Here is a 17,090-nt window from a genome sequence, read left to right on the forward strand (position 1 = left end):
TTGCTGTCAGTTAACACTGTGAAGATCTCACAGTCATAGGTATTGCTGTTGAAAGAACAAGAGCAACTGCCTTACTAGCAAACTGGACTGATCCCAGTGGTCAGTTGGGGAAGAGGGAAAACAACAGGGGAAGTTTATGCAACACTACAAAGCAAGCCTGACCTGGGGAGAACAGCAAAGGAATGAACCTTGGAGAAGAGTGCAATCAGACTCTCCTTTAATACTCTCTCTCTCTCTCTCTTCTCTCTTTCAAACATTATTCCCCCCGCAAATATAGGGATTTTCCAGAGCACTGTGAGCGGCATTACTCCCATGGAAACCAATGGTAACACTCACAGTCATTCAACGAGAGCAGAGTTAGGCTACACAGAGTGAAATTCATTGCTAGTTCTTAAATGAACCAAATGTAAGGTTATGTGCTGAGAGTCCCACAGTGCGTAAGGGGAGAGGGGAGGGAACGTCCCACACAAATGAACCAATAATTTGCTTTCCTTTTTTTCCTAATCCCTCAAATTCAGGCCAACTTGTGTTCAATGTCACCCCCACAGCAGGCGCTGACATCACATAAACTGGGGGATCTTACTGGAGCACACAGCTAGTCTATGGGTGTGGTCAGTAAAGGGTCTTCAGGAAAAGAGGAGGTGCAGCATACTTCTATTTCAGGGACCATCACTTATTTGTCCCCAGCACTCAGTGCCCCGCATAAGCCAGTTCCACACTCCAGCAGCATGTCACGGTAGCTAGGACCTCTCAGCATGGTGAATGCTGGAGCACTACAGGGAGTCAACAATACTGCCTTGGCAGGGCTATGAAACAAGACAAACATCAGCTCAGAATCCCTTCTGAACTGGCTGCTGTGGGGGACGAACAACACAACCTTACATTTAGTTCACTCCAGACAAGAGCATTCATGGGTCCTCTTTTCAACCTTCTGCTTCATGCTTTCAAACTTTGCGTCTTTTTTTTTCATTTTCAAGTGGGACAGGAATGGGCTTATTTTTATTTCAGGAGAACGGCTGGTGTTCAGTTCTGCCAGGGGAGGGCTCAGTTGCTGTTCACTTTAAGCATTTGAACTGGCACAGACTGACGCTGTTGAGCCACCCAAATTATTTTTGGGTGGTTCGGTGCCTCTATTTCAAGATTCCTCTCGGTAAAATGACAGGAAGTTTGCAGACAATTTTGAGCCAAGCCTCAGAGAGACTGGCTTTCAGTCTGTGCTAAAAACTCCTTATTAAAAACTGGCCTGTCCGGACTGTGTGTGTAACTTTGATATCTGCATGAATCAAAGAATAAGGGGCACGTTTGCAAAATCAATTGTGCAGTTTTTATATTTACTGCACGTTTACCACATATGTCATTTATTACACAGTGGAAAACCGTTAAATGCACAGTAGTTGTGCCAAGTGGCATTATGCTTTTAACAGCTTTATTCGTTTAACAGCTCCAGTTCTCATTATATTTTGCCATGTGGTATATGAGATTTTTATGCATTTAACAGTTTAAAAGGGTTCCATGGTATTTTCCTTTTATGTATTTCATATTGTGCCTGTGTATGTGTTGGGTTTTGGGGGGGACTGTGCGCTGTAACCCAAGCACCTCCACATAAGAGGGAAATAACAATTAAGAAGGGAAAGAGAAAATGAAGAAAGGGGAAAGGAATCAGTCTATGTCAGGATATAAATACGTATAAGAGTAAGGCTCTTAGAACGGTATCGATGGCTTTTAATGCCTTGTTTAGATGCCTTTCAACATTTTCATCAGATTTATTTTACTTCGGTTTGAATAGTATTGTTTCCTTGCCTGAAGGAAAGGAAAATTATATATATATATATATATTACTAGCAGAGAGAGTGTGCATGAGTAACCCACCCACCCCCCGCCTCCACACACACACAAACACACACAGGTTGGTACCATCTCATAACAAAACTGCCCCTTTCACACAGACTTAAACACATCCTTCTTAATGGTCACCAACATACTCACTGTCCGCCCTAGGCCAAACTCTGTCCCCCACTGTCTCCATAAAACTGTTCTGGCGGACTTTTTTTTTCTTTTTTTGGAAACAGTTGGATAAAATTTCCATTTCATTGATTCCTGAAAGAATTTTAGCCCCACTTTGAGTTCCCTAGTATGTATTTTTTGCATCCAAAGTGAGAGCTAGTCCAAGTGAACTAAGTGTTAGCCCTTCTCCCCCAACCCCTCCTTGTACAATGGCAAGGATGGACAGTGAATGATTTAAAAGGCAATACTGTACACAATATATACTGCATATAAAACAAAAAATATCTGCCTCAGCTGCGGTTTCCCATTGGTTTCCCAGAGTTAAGCAATTAAGAAAAATAAAGAATTTATCTCCCAAATGAGGCAGAATTTTGAAGGGTCCTTGTTCCACTACCAGAAATTTTAGGTTACATACCACAGTTGGGAGGGAGGTGTATGCATCTGAGTGAGAGGGCCCCAATATGTACAAAACCAAAACCAACTACATGGGATCATGAGCTGGTCCCTTTTCCATCCTATTTTAAAAGGAAAAGGAAACCAGACGGGAGGCAAGAGAGGAAACATGACAGGTTCCCCAGAGATTATTATTATTGCAGGAACAGATGTATTTTTATTGGCGGGAGGGAGGAGGAGAAGGGTCTAATCCCAGCCCCAGAATTTGCTCTTTTAAAAAACCACTCACCTGACTTTTATTGGCAGCCACTTTGGCAAACAGGGCCTGAGACACCTTGGCCCTTTTCATCTCCTGTTGGATCTCGTCATAAATGGCAGCTGTGATGTTGACGTTGGCGCCGTCCACCTTAATGGGGAGGTCTGTTGTCGGTGTTGAGGTTTTGGCCTACCAAGAGACCATGAAAATAATAATTAAAAAAGTGCTGCTTTCAGCCCAGCCATCTGTGCAGAAATTATCAAAGGATTTCAGTCAGCTGATGCCAAACTGCATTAGCTACAGAGGGACACTTCCTGTCCATTATTCTAATCAGGTTAATTGTGATTGGAAATAATTGCAATGCATTCCTATAGGACGTGCAGGGCCCTGTCAACCCTCTCTCTCTCAGCATGTTTATTGAACAGCTCAAAGACGGGATAGGTAGCTGGGGCTCTAAGCTGCAGGCAGACAATGAAGTTCATTCTGCTGGCCTGCAAATGCAGCATATATATGGGGCAATGCCTTTTTCTTTTTTGTTGTTCTAAAAATGGCATACCTTGGAGGAAGAGCCAATTCTCCCAGAAAAAATGAGTAAATGGGTAGAGGTCTCTAAATAATAAATTATTACTCAATTTAATGCACTCCCTCAAGTCTCCCTCATTCTTTATTAAAGCTATACGTATGTCATTTGAGTATGTATGGTTTCCCATCATTATCATCATTATGCTAGCCAGACAGTCACCTAATTTCACCTAGGAAATCAGTGGAAATGAAAAAAAAATCATTTAATAAAGCCAGGCTTTGGCATGCCTTTGATGTGCCGCCCTCATTCTCCTTAACTCATATTGCGATTTTGTGTATTCTAGTGCACTCCTTTTAATTGAATGATTTCCCATCAGCTTCTGTGACAAATGAAGGACAATAACGGAGGATGCCAGTCCTTCCCCAGGCTGAGCGAACCCTAAAAGGTTTGTACCAATGCAATCCACCAGGCTGCGGCAAGATTTTTATTTTAACCTCCTCAGCAGCACTAAAACTTTACTGACGAGTAACAGACCGAGAGCGATGACATGCCCTTCCACTGGTGCTTTTACAGTAGGACACTCAGTAATCTGTGTCAGCAGCATCAGCTCCTTGGAATACCGGATTTCATTCATTTTCCAGAGGCTAAATAGCAGAGCTATTAGAGCTGATCTAAACTAGGCCTTAACTCTGAAACAGCTCACCCTGGAATCCCTGCACCAGAGAGGAAGAGCCCTTAACGAAAGGATGAACGTCACAAGTATAAATTGTCTGTTTGCAACTGAGGTGCAAAGAGCTTGAGAAATAAATGAGCCCAAGTGGCAAAGCTCACAGCACATTCGAGATCCAAACCTTCCCAAAAGTTCTGAGTGTGTGTTCCATTCCCAGATCTTGGTTTGGCCCCTTGTAAACCTTTGCAGCTGGTCCCTGCCTTTATACCTGCAATTGCCCGGAGTTTGGGGGTAGTTATGACAGGGTTTTGATTCAGGCTCATTTCTAGTGTCAATTGTTAGCTGGACACAACTGCCCAAATGTCTGTATATTAACAGAAAGGTTATCTAGGCCAATCAGAACATTCTGAGCTCCCTCCCTTCTCTTCCTCCTAGCTCTTCCCACCCCAAATCCTTTCCTCACCATGGAAATCTTCATTGAAGGCCCCATCCAAAGCCTACTGAAGTCAAAGATTTAAAGACACCCACTAGTTCCAATGGACTTCTTTCGATGACACCTTAAATCTTGAGGATGTTAGGTGCCTAACTTTCGACCCCCAGGTTTGAAAACTGTCTTGATGCTAATGTGAAGTTGGCCATTATTGGAATCTCTCAATGCAAATAATAAGCAAAGGAAGAGGATAAATGGGCAGCAACAATGTAAGAGCTCTTAAGTCCTGTCAGTTACTGCTGCATCCCTTACTCCTTTGTAAAACAGACTGGAGAGAGCTGGCCAAATGTACGCAACAACCTTTTAAACTCTCAGAATTGGTTTTTAAAGCACTCAGATCCTTTTGCTGAGTTAATCTGGTACTCCGCTCCTCACGTTGGTCCTGAACAATACCGGAACATACCAAGGAAACACCCCAGGTGGGGATTTCATCACCAGTGCAGAATTACAGACGGGTGGTTAACTCCCCATCCCCGTTATATCAACCCCCCACTGTCCTTATTCCATATTAATAGTAGCTGACGATACCCTCTCGTTTAACCCTCCACACTGAAAAATCATTCCCAGAACTACTGTCTCAGGAGACTGGTATCTATGGAAACGATGTTTCAAAATGCCATTAAATCAACTTCTCTAGCACTGTAGCATAATTCCTAGAAGGACAGTACAATTCCTCCCATCTAGCTACCTTTGCTATGTCCAAGGCCCCTATTCTTGCTATTTAGAACATCTCGGCTGGGAAGCTGCACTTGCGGGAATCACTGAACAGGAGATCAAAAGGATACTGGCCTCACCCAGGCTAATACAATGTATATGGGAAGCAAAGTAAAATGTGCTGCCTACGGGCTGGTCAGCAGCCTTGTTTTCAGGGGTGCCCAGGTCTTCCCAGCAGTGCCGACAGCATGCCTTGCCATTGGCGAGTGCTGAAGTGGGATTTCACTGGTGCCCAGACACTGTGGGGTGAGGAGCTGCTCCCGGCGTGCTCAGGAAAAGACAAGCACTGAGGGCACCACGCTCTATGTATCACTGTTGCTCATCAATAAAACAAATATGTAAAAAAAAAAAAAAAAACTGCTGCCTCATTCAAGTCAAAAAGTAAAGTGAGCCTGGGGTGCCTCTGACTCGCCTTAGGCCTGAGGAAGAGCTCTGTGCAAGTTCAACAGCTCCTCTCTCCCCCACAGAAGTGGGTCCAAGAGATATTACCTCCCCCGCCTGGTCTCTTTAAACTTTTATAATCAGATTTGCTAACAATGCTGAGCTCTTAAATGGGAAGGTGTTACCCATTATCCTCGTTTTACAGACGGGGGAAAGGAGGCAAAGAGGTGAAGTGGCTTTGCCAGCAGGTTGGGGGCAGAGACATGATCAGAACCCTGGTTTTCCAACTCCCACGATCCACTGAACTGCACCGAAACCTACCCCCAGAGCCAGAGTGCCTCGTACGTAACTCTAGTTGTGGAATTTATCCTACTTGAACATTTGTGTGAATGAGCAAATCCTTTACTACAATAATTAATACAGAAACACGTGTGGTTATGATGTTTTAAAGTATCAGATAGAACAGTTGTCTTGACAAATCCTTACTTTCATGAAATGGAAACTGGGAAGATAATAGTTAATTAGGCCAAAGACCTGGGTTTGCAACACAAAATTCATTTTCAAATTTGTGTGAGTAGAGTATGCTAGAAAATTACCTGCAATTAACCATTCCTTTACGTAATGTGTAGGTATAAAGTGTATTAAAATGCCAGGATGTATTTGAATGACCTCAATTGTTTTTACAGAAACAAAATCCTGTCTTTATAACTAATCAGTCTGTGCTACGCTACTGCCAATAACAAGATTGAGAGCTACAGATCTCAGATATGAAAAGTATCCAGTAATAAGATTAGACGCACAGATAACGTGTACACAGAACGACAACTCAGATGCTTTACAGACTTCAAAATACTACAGTTACTAAAGCAGGATGATGATACATGCCCATTCACTAGTCAAGTTTTGAATCAAGTTAAATGCTGGAACTGAGCTGGCTTAGCTCTGCGGTGAGGAATTTCAAATGAAAGCTATGCAAATGTTGTGATGACAAAGGTAATTTGCTGTAATCACAATCTCCTTCTAAGCACACACCCTTTTTCAGAAGCCTGAATGTTTGTGAGATTATTTTCAGTCAGGGAGCAGGGGAAAATACACTGCAGTCTGTGTGCCCACGTTCTCTTTTTCTAGTGGCAGATGAGCATCTTATATAGGGAGTTAGGGAAGTGGGTGGTAAAACAGCAGCGATCAAAGCGTACAGAAATCTGAAGCTACGTCAATCAGACAGTAGTTGGTGGCAAATAGCAAGCAGTGATCTTCCGTTTCAACACTCCACCCACCTGACATCTCCATACTTGTAAGTGATTACAAATGTAAACCTCTAAAATAAGGACTCTGATGAGGCAGACTACTGAGCAAACTTATTTCGATGAGATTCTCATTCACTGGGAGCCATGTACTATATCAGCCACACACTCTTATTCACTGAAAATCACACATGAACCCAGGTCCAACTCTTCTCTCTGCCCTGCCCACTGAAATAGACACTAACATAAGTTAGAAACATGGCTCTTTCTATAATCCATCATGTAGTAGCTATATAGCGGACATACACCATTAATCTGTATACACAGCACATGTATCCTCTCTCGTGTACTAAAATACCTCTTTGTATTTATGCCATGGGTCATAGCTAAAGTTGTTACAGTGCCTTGCTGACAGCCAATAAACACCTCTTACCAGCAACTCCAAAACCCTACAGAAGAAATTTCCAAGACACATCTAGGTGCAGGGAACAACAGACAGGAAAATACTGAGAAACCCCCTCTCCAAGATATGTGCAGGATCTCAAGCCAAAGAAAAACAATTAAAGAGGGGTTGCGCCTTACCTGGGGGGTTCTGGAAGAACTCGGACTGCTGGCTGCCGAAGACACCATGCTCACATTGGGGTTCATACTTCTCTCTCTCTCGTCCTGATATATACGATCCCGCTCTGTGTCAGGCAGGTTGAGGAAATTCTGCATTGCCCTCAAGTTTACCAGGAGGGATTGGGAAGCTGTCCTAGGGTCTTCTTCTTTACGCAGGATCTCTGACAGCAATCCCTGGTTCAAAAAATTAAAAAAAAAAAAGCCAAGTCATGTGTTGATTTTTTTTTTTTAATTTGTTTGGTGTAACCATGCGGGTTGCAATGCTGAGAACCTACATCAGTTTCTTAAGGGTTCTCCAGAAGGGACGCTTGAAGGAAAGTGTTTGTCTTCTGGGCGCTCTGGTTTATTTTGGGAATGTCCTATTCTAATGCTCTAATAACAATCTGAGCACAGAGATGCTGGATAGAAAGGTAGATGCCTGGGCAGAACGGCAAAACTGCAATTACCACCAGGTGCCTCCTGAAAATATTTTAGGAACGGTTAGATCTTTCCCCTCTCCCTGCTTGAAGCTGGGAACACTTGGCAGTCCTGTTCATCTTTAGAAATCTGCCAAGTTTGGTAAATTTAGTTCCGACATTTAAACAGCACAGGAGGTTTATTAAAAAAAAAAAACCAGCATTTGGCTGGGTTTTGATGTTACAGTCCATTCACTTCAGTCTGGACAATTTTTTCTCATAGGAGAGAATGCAGCAAATATTAAAGCTTTAGAAACGATCTCCAGGGACTGGTTACTTTAACCCTTTATTTGCTGCATCATTTAAAACATCATGGACTTCACAATGCCGACATTAATTAATGAATAACATTCCTCCAGTGTTTACAGTTTCATGCCAGCAGGTAGCCAGTATAGCAGAGGTCCCTCAATTCAGAAGGATTTAGGGACAAAAACATGTTATTTAATAAGGCCCTAAAATCAACAAGAGCACTTAAGCCCATGCATAACTGTAGGCACTACCTTGAAGTCAATATCACTATGCACAGACCTAAGTGCTTTGCAGGATCAGGGCCTAAGACAAAAGGCAATTTATTAGATCATACAGGATGTACCACTGTCTTCTACAGGGCCATATTATATCTGCCACTGGCTTATTGATGTGGGTTTCACTTCCACAAGGTAATACTATGGTAACTTCCTTCAACATCTGTGTTCAAGTTTATTCACGTACAAGCAAGAAGCAGAGAAGGATTAGACTCGCAGGGAGAAGAGGTATAATTCAGTACTGGGCAAGCCAGTCAAGAGGCTCAGAGTTGGAGATTTCAAAGTATTAAAAAGGCTGCTCTGTCCCACAACATTCATACACCCTGCCCACCTAGCAGTCTATCAAACTGAAGCATTGCTCCCAGAAATACTGCAGAGAGAAAAAGCTTTACTGCTGGGAATTCCATTCCATAGCTAACGAAGCTTACCTACAGCCATCACCGTTAAAGGGTCAATATTTACCAACCAAATACTGGGGGAAACTGGAGTACCTCAGAAAAACAACTGTGTGGAAACCGTTGTCAAAAATATACCTCACTGTTACTTTACAGTCACGGCCCAGTGAAATCACATTACAGTTACAGTCAATCTTACTTCAGTGCTCTTGTCATGCAGCCACATACTAGAAAACCTGAAGTATTTACTCTTGGCTTATTTTCTCCCCTCACATCAAATAGTCCCCAATACCCTTGTTGGACATTTCCAAGACAGTTGACCAGTGACCAAAAGCCAATATTTTCCAGTGTTTATTGGCCTTATTCACTACACTTATTGACAAAACCAACAGTCTAGAAAAAAAACACCCCTATGTCTGCTTACATCTGCTCACACGCTGCCAGAACATACACAGAAGAGGTATGCTTGAACCATGATCTGTTATGGCAGAAACCGCAAAACTGTTGTCCACAGACCACTGGTGGTCCCCAAAGAGCTGACTGGTCAATGTCTCTCCTTAAAAGAAGCTAAAAATACATTTTCCTAATATTACTTTAGTATGTAAGCCACTGTGGTAGCTGCCACAGAAGTGCAACGGCATTGCAAATGGGAGAGGATTGGGGCCGTGCGATGAAAGTGGAAGATGGTTTCTGAGGCAACTGGTCTGTTGAGATGAGATCCACACGATGGAAAAATTCAAAGACCCTTTGGCGTTATGGTAATGGCTCTTGCTTCGGTTACCCGCTGAAATCATTGACAGTATCATGTATCGTGTAGTTGGTATAGCTGTAACAATTTATTAGAGACCGTACAGTTTGGGGACATTTCAAAATGCTTTTCAAGTTTTCCAGACTAACAAGCCCAGGGAGAGATTAACTGAAAGAGGGGTGGATGTCGTAGAGGTCTAAACTGTGAGGTTTGACCTCAGCCCTTTGCCATTCCAAGGTAGATATATCCAGTACCTGCAGTTTTCCTTTAGAGTCAATGGAAAACTCTCCAAATTGGATAAAAAAATTAATAACCAATGTTACAAGTTCCCTAACTCTTGATTCTCTGGCTGTTTTGAGGATATACCAGAAACAAATTTAAAAAAAAAACACCCCAGCTTCCAAAATATTGTGTGATTTGGGGATTTTTCCTTATGCTCCCCTTTCTTCTCCTCCCCAGCACCAGGCTGATTTGAAAAAGAAACTTGTGAGCAACAGGAATGTACTCTAAGACAAGGGTTCTCAACCTTTTGCTTCCTGAGCCCCCCTCCCCAACATGCTATAAAAACTCCACAGCGCACGTGTACCACCACAACTGGTTTTCTGCATATAAAAGCCAGGACAGGCATTAGGGGGGTAGCAAGCAGGGCAATTGCCCGGGGCCCCGTGCCACAGGGGGCCCCGTGAAGCTAATTGCTCAGGCTTCGGCTTCAGGCCCATGTGGCGGGGTTTGGCTTTCTATCCTGGGCCCCAGAAAGTCTAAGGCCAGCCCTGCTTCGCGGACCCCCTGAAACTCCCAAGGGGCCCCGGACCCCTGGTTGAAAACCACTGCTCTAAGACAGATTGCACTGCTTCCTCCTTCCCACTCCCTCCCCGACCCCCAGCATGTCTGAATTTATGGTATAATTGTAAAAAATGAAGATCGGACACATACACAAAAGTGCACCAGCAATTCCTTACAAGTGCAGTCACTGACTCCATACTTAATCAGGTATTTGCATGTACAAGTGGCTCTGCCAGTGCCCAAACTTTGGAATGCATGTTTCCAGACTTGTGCAAGCAATCGAGGTAACTGCACACCATCTGACACAGCTCCAACTTTGAGGAGTTGAGCTCTCTTTATTTACTCTGATTCCCAGTCACATTTGTGCAGGTGGGAAATCTGGCTTGTCATAACTATAAAGGGAAGGGTAACAGCTCTCCTGTGTACAGTACTATACAATCCCTCCTGGCCAGAGACTCCAAAATCCTTTTACCTGTAAAGGGTTAAGAAGCTCGGGTAACCTGGCTGACACCTGACCCAAAGGACCAATAAGGGGACAAGATACTTTCAAATCTTGGGGGGGGGGGAGGCTTTTGTTTGTGCTCTTTGTTTTGGGGGTTGTTCGCTCTTGGGACTGAGAGGGACCAGACATCAATCCAGGTTCTCCACATCTTTCTAAACAAGTCTCTCCTATTTCAAACTTGTAAGTAAACAGCCAGGCAAGGCGTGTTAGTTTTACTTTGTTTTCTCAACTTGTAAATGTACCTTTTACTAGAGTGTTTATCTTTGTTTGCTGTACTTTGAACCTGAGACTAGAGGGGGGGTCCTCTGAGCTCTTTAAGTTTGATTACCCTGTAAAGTTATTTTCCATACTGATTTTACAGAGATGATTTTTACCTTTTTCTTTAATTAAAAGCCTTCTTTTTAAGAACCTGATTGATTTTTCCTTGTTTTAGATCCAAGGGGGTTGGAACTGTATTCACCAGGAGTTGGTGGAAGGAAGGAGGGGGGATGGTTAATTTCTCCTTGTTTTAAGATCCAAGGGGTTTGGATCTGTATTCACCAGGGAATTGGTGAAAAGTTTCTCAAGGCTTCCCAGGGAAGGGAATTAGCTTTGGGAATGGTGGCAGCGGACCAGATCTAAGCTGGTAGTTAAGCTTAGAAGTTTTCATGCAGGCCCCCACATTTGTACCCTAAAGTTCAAAGTGGGGAAGCAGCCTTGACATGGCTGTACAAATGTTATATTGAGGCTCAGTCCATCTCGAAAGATGAGGGTGGATGTTTGGTAGCCTTATGAGCTATGTGAATAGCAGGATAGATAATGAGAAATGACTAACTCAGAGGGAAAAATCCCATTTCCTTCTAAGATTGAAGAGAATGCTGTTATGCAGTGCACCAGTAAACAATGCCAGATAGATCGCAAAGTGACAGAAAAGACAATACAATAAAATATCTTGAGAGCAATAACATTTACATTAATATAATTCTGAGCTACCAGAGTATACACAAAGTAACCAGCAAGCAACATTATAAAAAATAAAGTGATACTAAATAATCTGTTCAGCCTTTTTGTCACCTGCAAAAAATTAGGTTTTCAGTATGCAAAACATCTTCCTTCCAGAAAAACAAATGATCGTGATTTCACTTAATTGTAATTTAATGAGGCATAATTTATTTTTTAAAATGATATACACCAGGTGTGTGGTGAGGAAAGCAGCCCAGCCAGACAAACCCTAGTGTTTCTATTTTTGAGAAAAGCCTAAAGCTAGCCAAAGACTGTTTTCATTTCTGCAAATTATGTTTCTGCTAGAGGGGGCTAAGGAGGGAAACCCACAGCATTCATACATTTGTTATAAAATTCCGATGGCTAAATTAGCTCATTCCAACATACATACATTTCCCATATAAAAAAAATACACACACACACACTTGGCAATTTGCAGAGTAACTAGCTATGCAAACTTAAAGGGACACTCCAAGGCCTGTCTAGTCTATCTAAATTGAACTTACATGAATAAACGGATATTCTTCCATCAAACAGAATCCTTAAGATACCCACTTTTAAAAAGTATTTTGACAGGAATTGTGCTTCTTTTTCCACCATAATGCTTATTGGTTTAAAACCATCTCAAGTGATGAGTGATTAAAACAGATGTAACAGTAAATTGAGGCCCTGCTCATAAACACCATTGTACACATTCTCGGAGACCAGGTATCATACATGTGCACAGCTTGGCTTACATTTAGGGCTTATACCAGGCGCTGTATTTTATTTTTTAATTACACACTGTGTCAATAACTGACTATAAAAAACAAACACAGAGGTAGAAAAAGCAGCATATTTCCAATCAAAATATAAAACTTTGCAAGTATTTAAGTCTAGAATAATTTTGTCAGTGTCTTTTTATGCTAGTTAAGAATTAGTTCACACAACTTTACTACTGGCATCAAAAAACGAGACAGTAAATATTTTGCACAAGTCCTATGGAGCCTTGTTTGTGATTTTATTTTATTTTGGTTTTGCTACCGACAGAATCTCCACACTGAACAACCGGAACCTCAAAAGGAAGTCCTGTAATCAACTGTGGACAAGCAATTGGCAAACTGCTGTGCAGCTCCTAAGAGAGGATGTCCATGGTAAAGGCAACAGGAGCTATGGGTGCTCCCCACCTCAGGGGATTGGGCCCATGTGAACCAGGGTGGTACTGGAAAGGGTGGTGATTTAGGTTTGCCTGGCTCAGTCAATAGAGGCTGACTGTAACCTCTAATTGCCAGGCAACCTATGGACTTAATCCAATGCTGAAGTGAATAGGAATCTTTCTGCAGTCTTCCCAATGGACTTTGGATCAGGACCTGTAACTGATAAAGGACTCAATGGAAAGAATGATTCTATTGTCACTGGCAGGGAAAAAAACAATAGTTTTTTTAAGCAAAGCATTTCAAAAGCAGTTTGTGTTGAAGGTGGAAATTAAACTGCTGTGTGGGCCAAATCAATGCATAGGGCCACAGGAGCAAACAGAATAGTCTAATGCTAAAAGGTTCAAACAAGGCTCAGGACAACCAAAGCCTCTGCCTTTTGCACCACAGCCTGTGTGGAGTTGAATAGTGTGGGCAAAACATGAACAAATCCCCAACCTGTTTTTTTGAGACAGGGTTTTCATGCTACTTTTTCTTTTTTGTGCACCTCTGCCCTTCCTCGCTTTGGACAAGAGCAACATGGAAAGTGCTGAAATAACGGAGGGTATGTCTACACAGCAAAGAAAAACCTGCGGCTGGCCAGTGCCAGCTGACTCAAGCTCGCAAGGCTCGGCCTGTGGGGCTGTTTCATTGCCGTGTAGACTTCCAGGCTCGGGCTGGAGCTTGGGCTTGACAACCCGGTGGGATGGGAGGGTCCCAGAGCTTGGGCTCCAGCTCGAGCCAGAAAGTCTATACAGCAATGAAACACCCCAGCAGCCAGAGTCCTGCAAGCCCAAGTCGGCTGGCAAGGAGCCAGGCGAGAGTGGCTAGTTGCTGTGTAGACATACCCTAAAAGACTTGCTGTCATGGCATTTCAAGCCCAGTCAGAACCATGTAATACACCTCTACCCCGATATAACGCTGTCCTCGGGAGCCAAAAAATCTTACCGCGTTATAGGTGAAACCGCGTTATATCGAACTTGCTTTGATCCACCGGAGTGCGCAGCCCCGCCCTCCCGGAGCGCTGCTTTACCGCGTTATATCCGAATTCGTGTTATATCGGGGTAGAGGTGTACCTGGAAATCTCATGAGAAAGCCAGCTCCACTTCCCAGCAGGTCTGGATAAGATTCAGATAAGTATCAGAAGCTTTGGTGCTTATTCAAATTCAGCCTCTGAACCTCACGGATTAGCGACGGTGACACCTCCACACTTGGGGGGAGAAGAGTCTTCACACAGGAGGGCAGGCACTGAGACACGCCACTCCCATTTTTATGAATGAGAACTCTGAACTCATTCCTAGTGGGTGATACTGAAACTTTACCCCCATGGTATCCAGCAGTGAAATCTAATTTTACCATACTAAAATGACCGATTTTAGATATAAACTATTACTACCTGTAATCAAAAGATAGAAAAGGAATGTTGTAAGGTGCACTGTCCTTCTGTAACCTCTCATAAGTCATTTTTATCAGCCCTCAGGCTTATAAAGGAATTTCACATTCTGTATACTTCATGTCAAGACAAGACTTTGCCATGACATTTCTCCAACGGCAACACTTATATTATTGGCAGCTGTGCCGAACAGACCATTAACAAGGGTGTTATTTGAATGGGATACTTTGAATGGTTTTTAAAAGACCATTCCTAGCCTACAAGCATCCAACAAATGACAAAAATATCTGTGCAATAGTGTGTATGGATTTTCAGGATTCTGAGGACCTAAGGCCATTTTCATTATTTTCCTTTTTTTGGCATCTCTGTACCCTGGCAATTTTTCCAGTTCAATTTTGCAGATCAAAGAAGTTTGGATAGCCAATGGAAGTTTTGAGCACTTCTGAAAACCAAGCAGCACAAAGGTTCATCCATTCATAGCTGAGAATATGCAATGTTACATTTATACCCTGCCACTTGAACAATTCTTCTAACTTCCAATGGGACAAATTCTGATCTCACACTGTTGTAAATCCAAATGAACTGAATCCATTGCTGCAAAGAAGTTACTCTGGATTTATACCAATATAACTGAGAGCAGTTGGCCCCTGACCTACCAGAGCAGTGGAATACATCCCATCAGCTCCTCATTTTTTTTAATCTTGATTCCCAGATTCACTACCTATAGTCCTGATACAAGCCTGATTCTTAAAACTCATTTAACTAATGCTATAAATACATACATCTCGAGAGATATCTGCTTAGGCACGAAGCGACGGCATTTAGTCCGATTTGAATAAAACACATTCAGGGTGCAACAATGTCAATTTGATTTTTATTATTAAAAATGAAATGTTTAAATTCTCAAGAAAATGGTGTTATTGCATTAGTTTAATAAAGCCTCTTTTTTATTATGGTATCTCTTTTTATTAGGGAAGACAGTGTGTGCATGTGGATCTGCATGTTGGAGCTGGGGGAAAAGGAGGCAGGAAAAAAAGAGAGAATACCTGCAAATGCTGTGCCATTTATATGACATGCAAGGAAAAAACCCAGAAAGGGAGCAAGACATACAGCACACACTTTGTATATCTATGCATTTGTTTCCAAGGATCAGAAATCCTGTGTATCAGCTGAGTAGCCAGGAGCAGCCTCCTGCAGAACACATTCTGAAAGCCTGACTCACATACTACTTAAGATCTTTTCATCCAGCCTATTGAATACAATTAAGTTAATTGAAACTGAAATTTTGGGTACTGCAAAACTCACTGTTGGAACAAATATCCCATGTACCAAAAATCTGCAATTTATTAATTTAAGCATTTCCCTTACAGACTGCCTTCTTTCCTGTGCATATAACAAAACGCCGCTTGTGCCACATTACACACAAGACTAAAACAAGCAGGCAGCATGAAAAGGTTTCAGGCAATGAGAGAGAGTTTTCTTCGCAAACAAACAAAAACAGGCCCTTCCTAATTGAAAGTCTATGTAGAATGGTGTAGACACCACAGTGATGAGTATGGTATGAACGTCTAAACAGATAGCAGCCAGAGGATTAAATGCTGCTAGTCTTCCTCCCACTTAAGTCAAGGTGAAGACACTCACAAGAAGAAGCGGACAGGATTTGGCTCACAGTCAGATATACACAGAAGTTATTTTGACAAAACATATTTCAAACCAGAGAGCCCAATTCTGCTGCCATTTAAGTCAATGGGAATTTTGCCAATTCAGTCCAATGAGAACAGAATTGGACCCATACTGATGCTATTTTTTCCTTTCAAAGCTCTTCAATATAAATGGAGATTTAGTATAACTGGAACTTTCTTACCTTATGCACCCACCACTGTAGTATCTCAGCTCCTCAGAGACAGGAATAATATACCTTCCTGACCCCTGTGAGGTAGCTTCATTTTCCAGATAGGAAAACAAGGCAGAGAGATTGGGACTTGCCCAAGGTCACACAAGGAGTCTGTTGCAGAGCCAGGAACTGACCCCGGGTCTCTGAGTCTCAACCCAATGCCTTAATCACTTTCCACTCTGCACAACGCAATGCACTGAAACTACCTGGGACTTTTCCTTTTATTTCATTCCAAATGGAGTTTCATTACACCCAAGTTCAATGAAATGGAATTCCACTCCCTCTATACTCTAGATCCCTTTTGCCCAAAACTATCTTCAGGCAACAGCCAATCAGCTACTAGCAGAGCTAGGCAAGTCAAATCTTCAAACTAGAAAGCTGATTATTCCCATTCACAGCTAAAGAGTTTTAAAAAGAAACAAGGGGCGAGGTTGTTCTTTGGGAAGAGAGTCATAAGTGGTCTCTTCAGCACTGAAGATGCTTGCCTTTTTTTTTTTTTTTTTTTTTTGCCAGCTCTCTTTGTATCTGGCACCATGACTGTTTCATTCAAAAAGCCTCAGGTTCACTGATATTCCCAGTTTCTGCGGGTGTTCAGTAAAACAAGCACTGGCCACTCGCCCAAAAATTTTACTCGCTTTGGCTACTGTGTCAAAACATTGGCAAAAAAGATGCCTTTTAAAAAAAAAAAAAAGACTCAAAACAGAATACATTTGTTTGGTCTATAGGCTTTTCAGTCCATCGGGGGTCCCTTGAGCAAAGAGAACAACAGTTCACTAGTCTACTAATTGAGTCTGCTGGATCCTGTAATATGGAGCTGATCTTTTGTTTACAGCACCGGCAGCTTTCCTGGTTGGAACTCCAGTTTCTCCATCATGCCTTTGCTGCACAAAAAGGGACATTAAAGAAGGGGGATGTATTGTGTTTATTCTGCTTATGCTGACCATAGA

The 17,090-nt window shown here is 42.4% G+C and overlaps 1 protein-coding gene across 1 annotated transcript in view; it reads right to left on the reverse strand.

Annotated features, from left to right (window-relative positions):
- Window positions 1-17,090, reverse strand: part of SATB2 (SATB homeobox 2) — a 161,072-nt gene that overhangs the window by 41,561 nt on the left and 102,421 nt on the right. Inside the window, exons 7-8 of the mRNA XM_065413500.1 lie at window positions 7,258-7,470; window positions 2,687-2,842 (exon numbers count right to left, since the gene is read on the reverse strand). Of these exons, the coding sequence (XP_065269572.1) occupies window positions 2,687-2,842; window positions 7,258-7,470 (369 nt within the window). The remainder of the gene's footprint in view (window positions 1-2,686; window positions 2,843-7,257; window positions 7,471-17,090) is intronic.

The sequence above is a fragment of the Emys orbicularis genome, chromosome 11, assembly GCF_028017835.1.
Source record: "Emys orbicularis isolate rEmyOrb1 chromosome 11, rEmyOrb1.hap1, whole genome shotgun sequence".
NCBI lineage: Eukaryota > Metazoa > Chordata > Testudines > Emydidae > Emys > Emys orbicularis.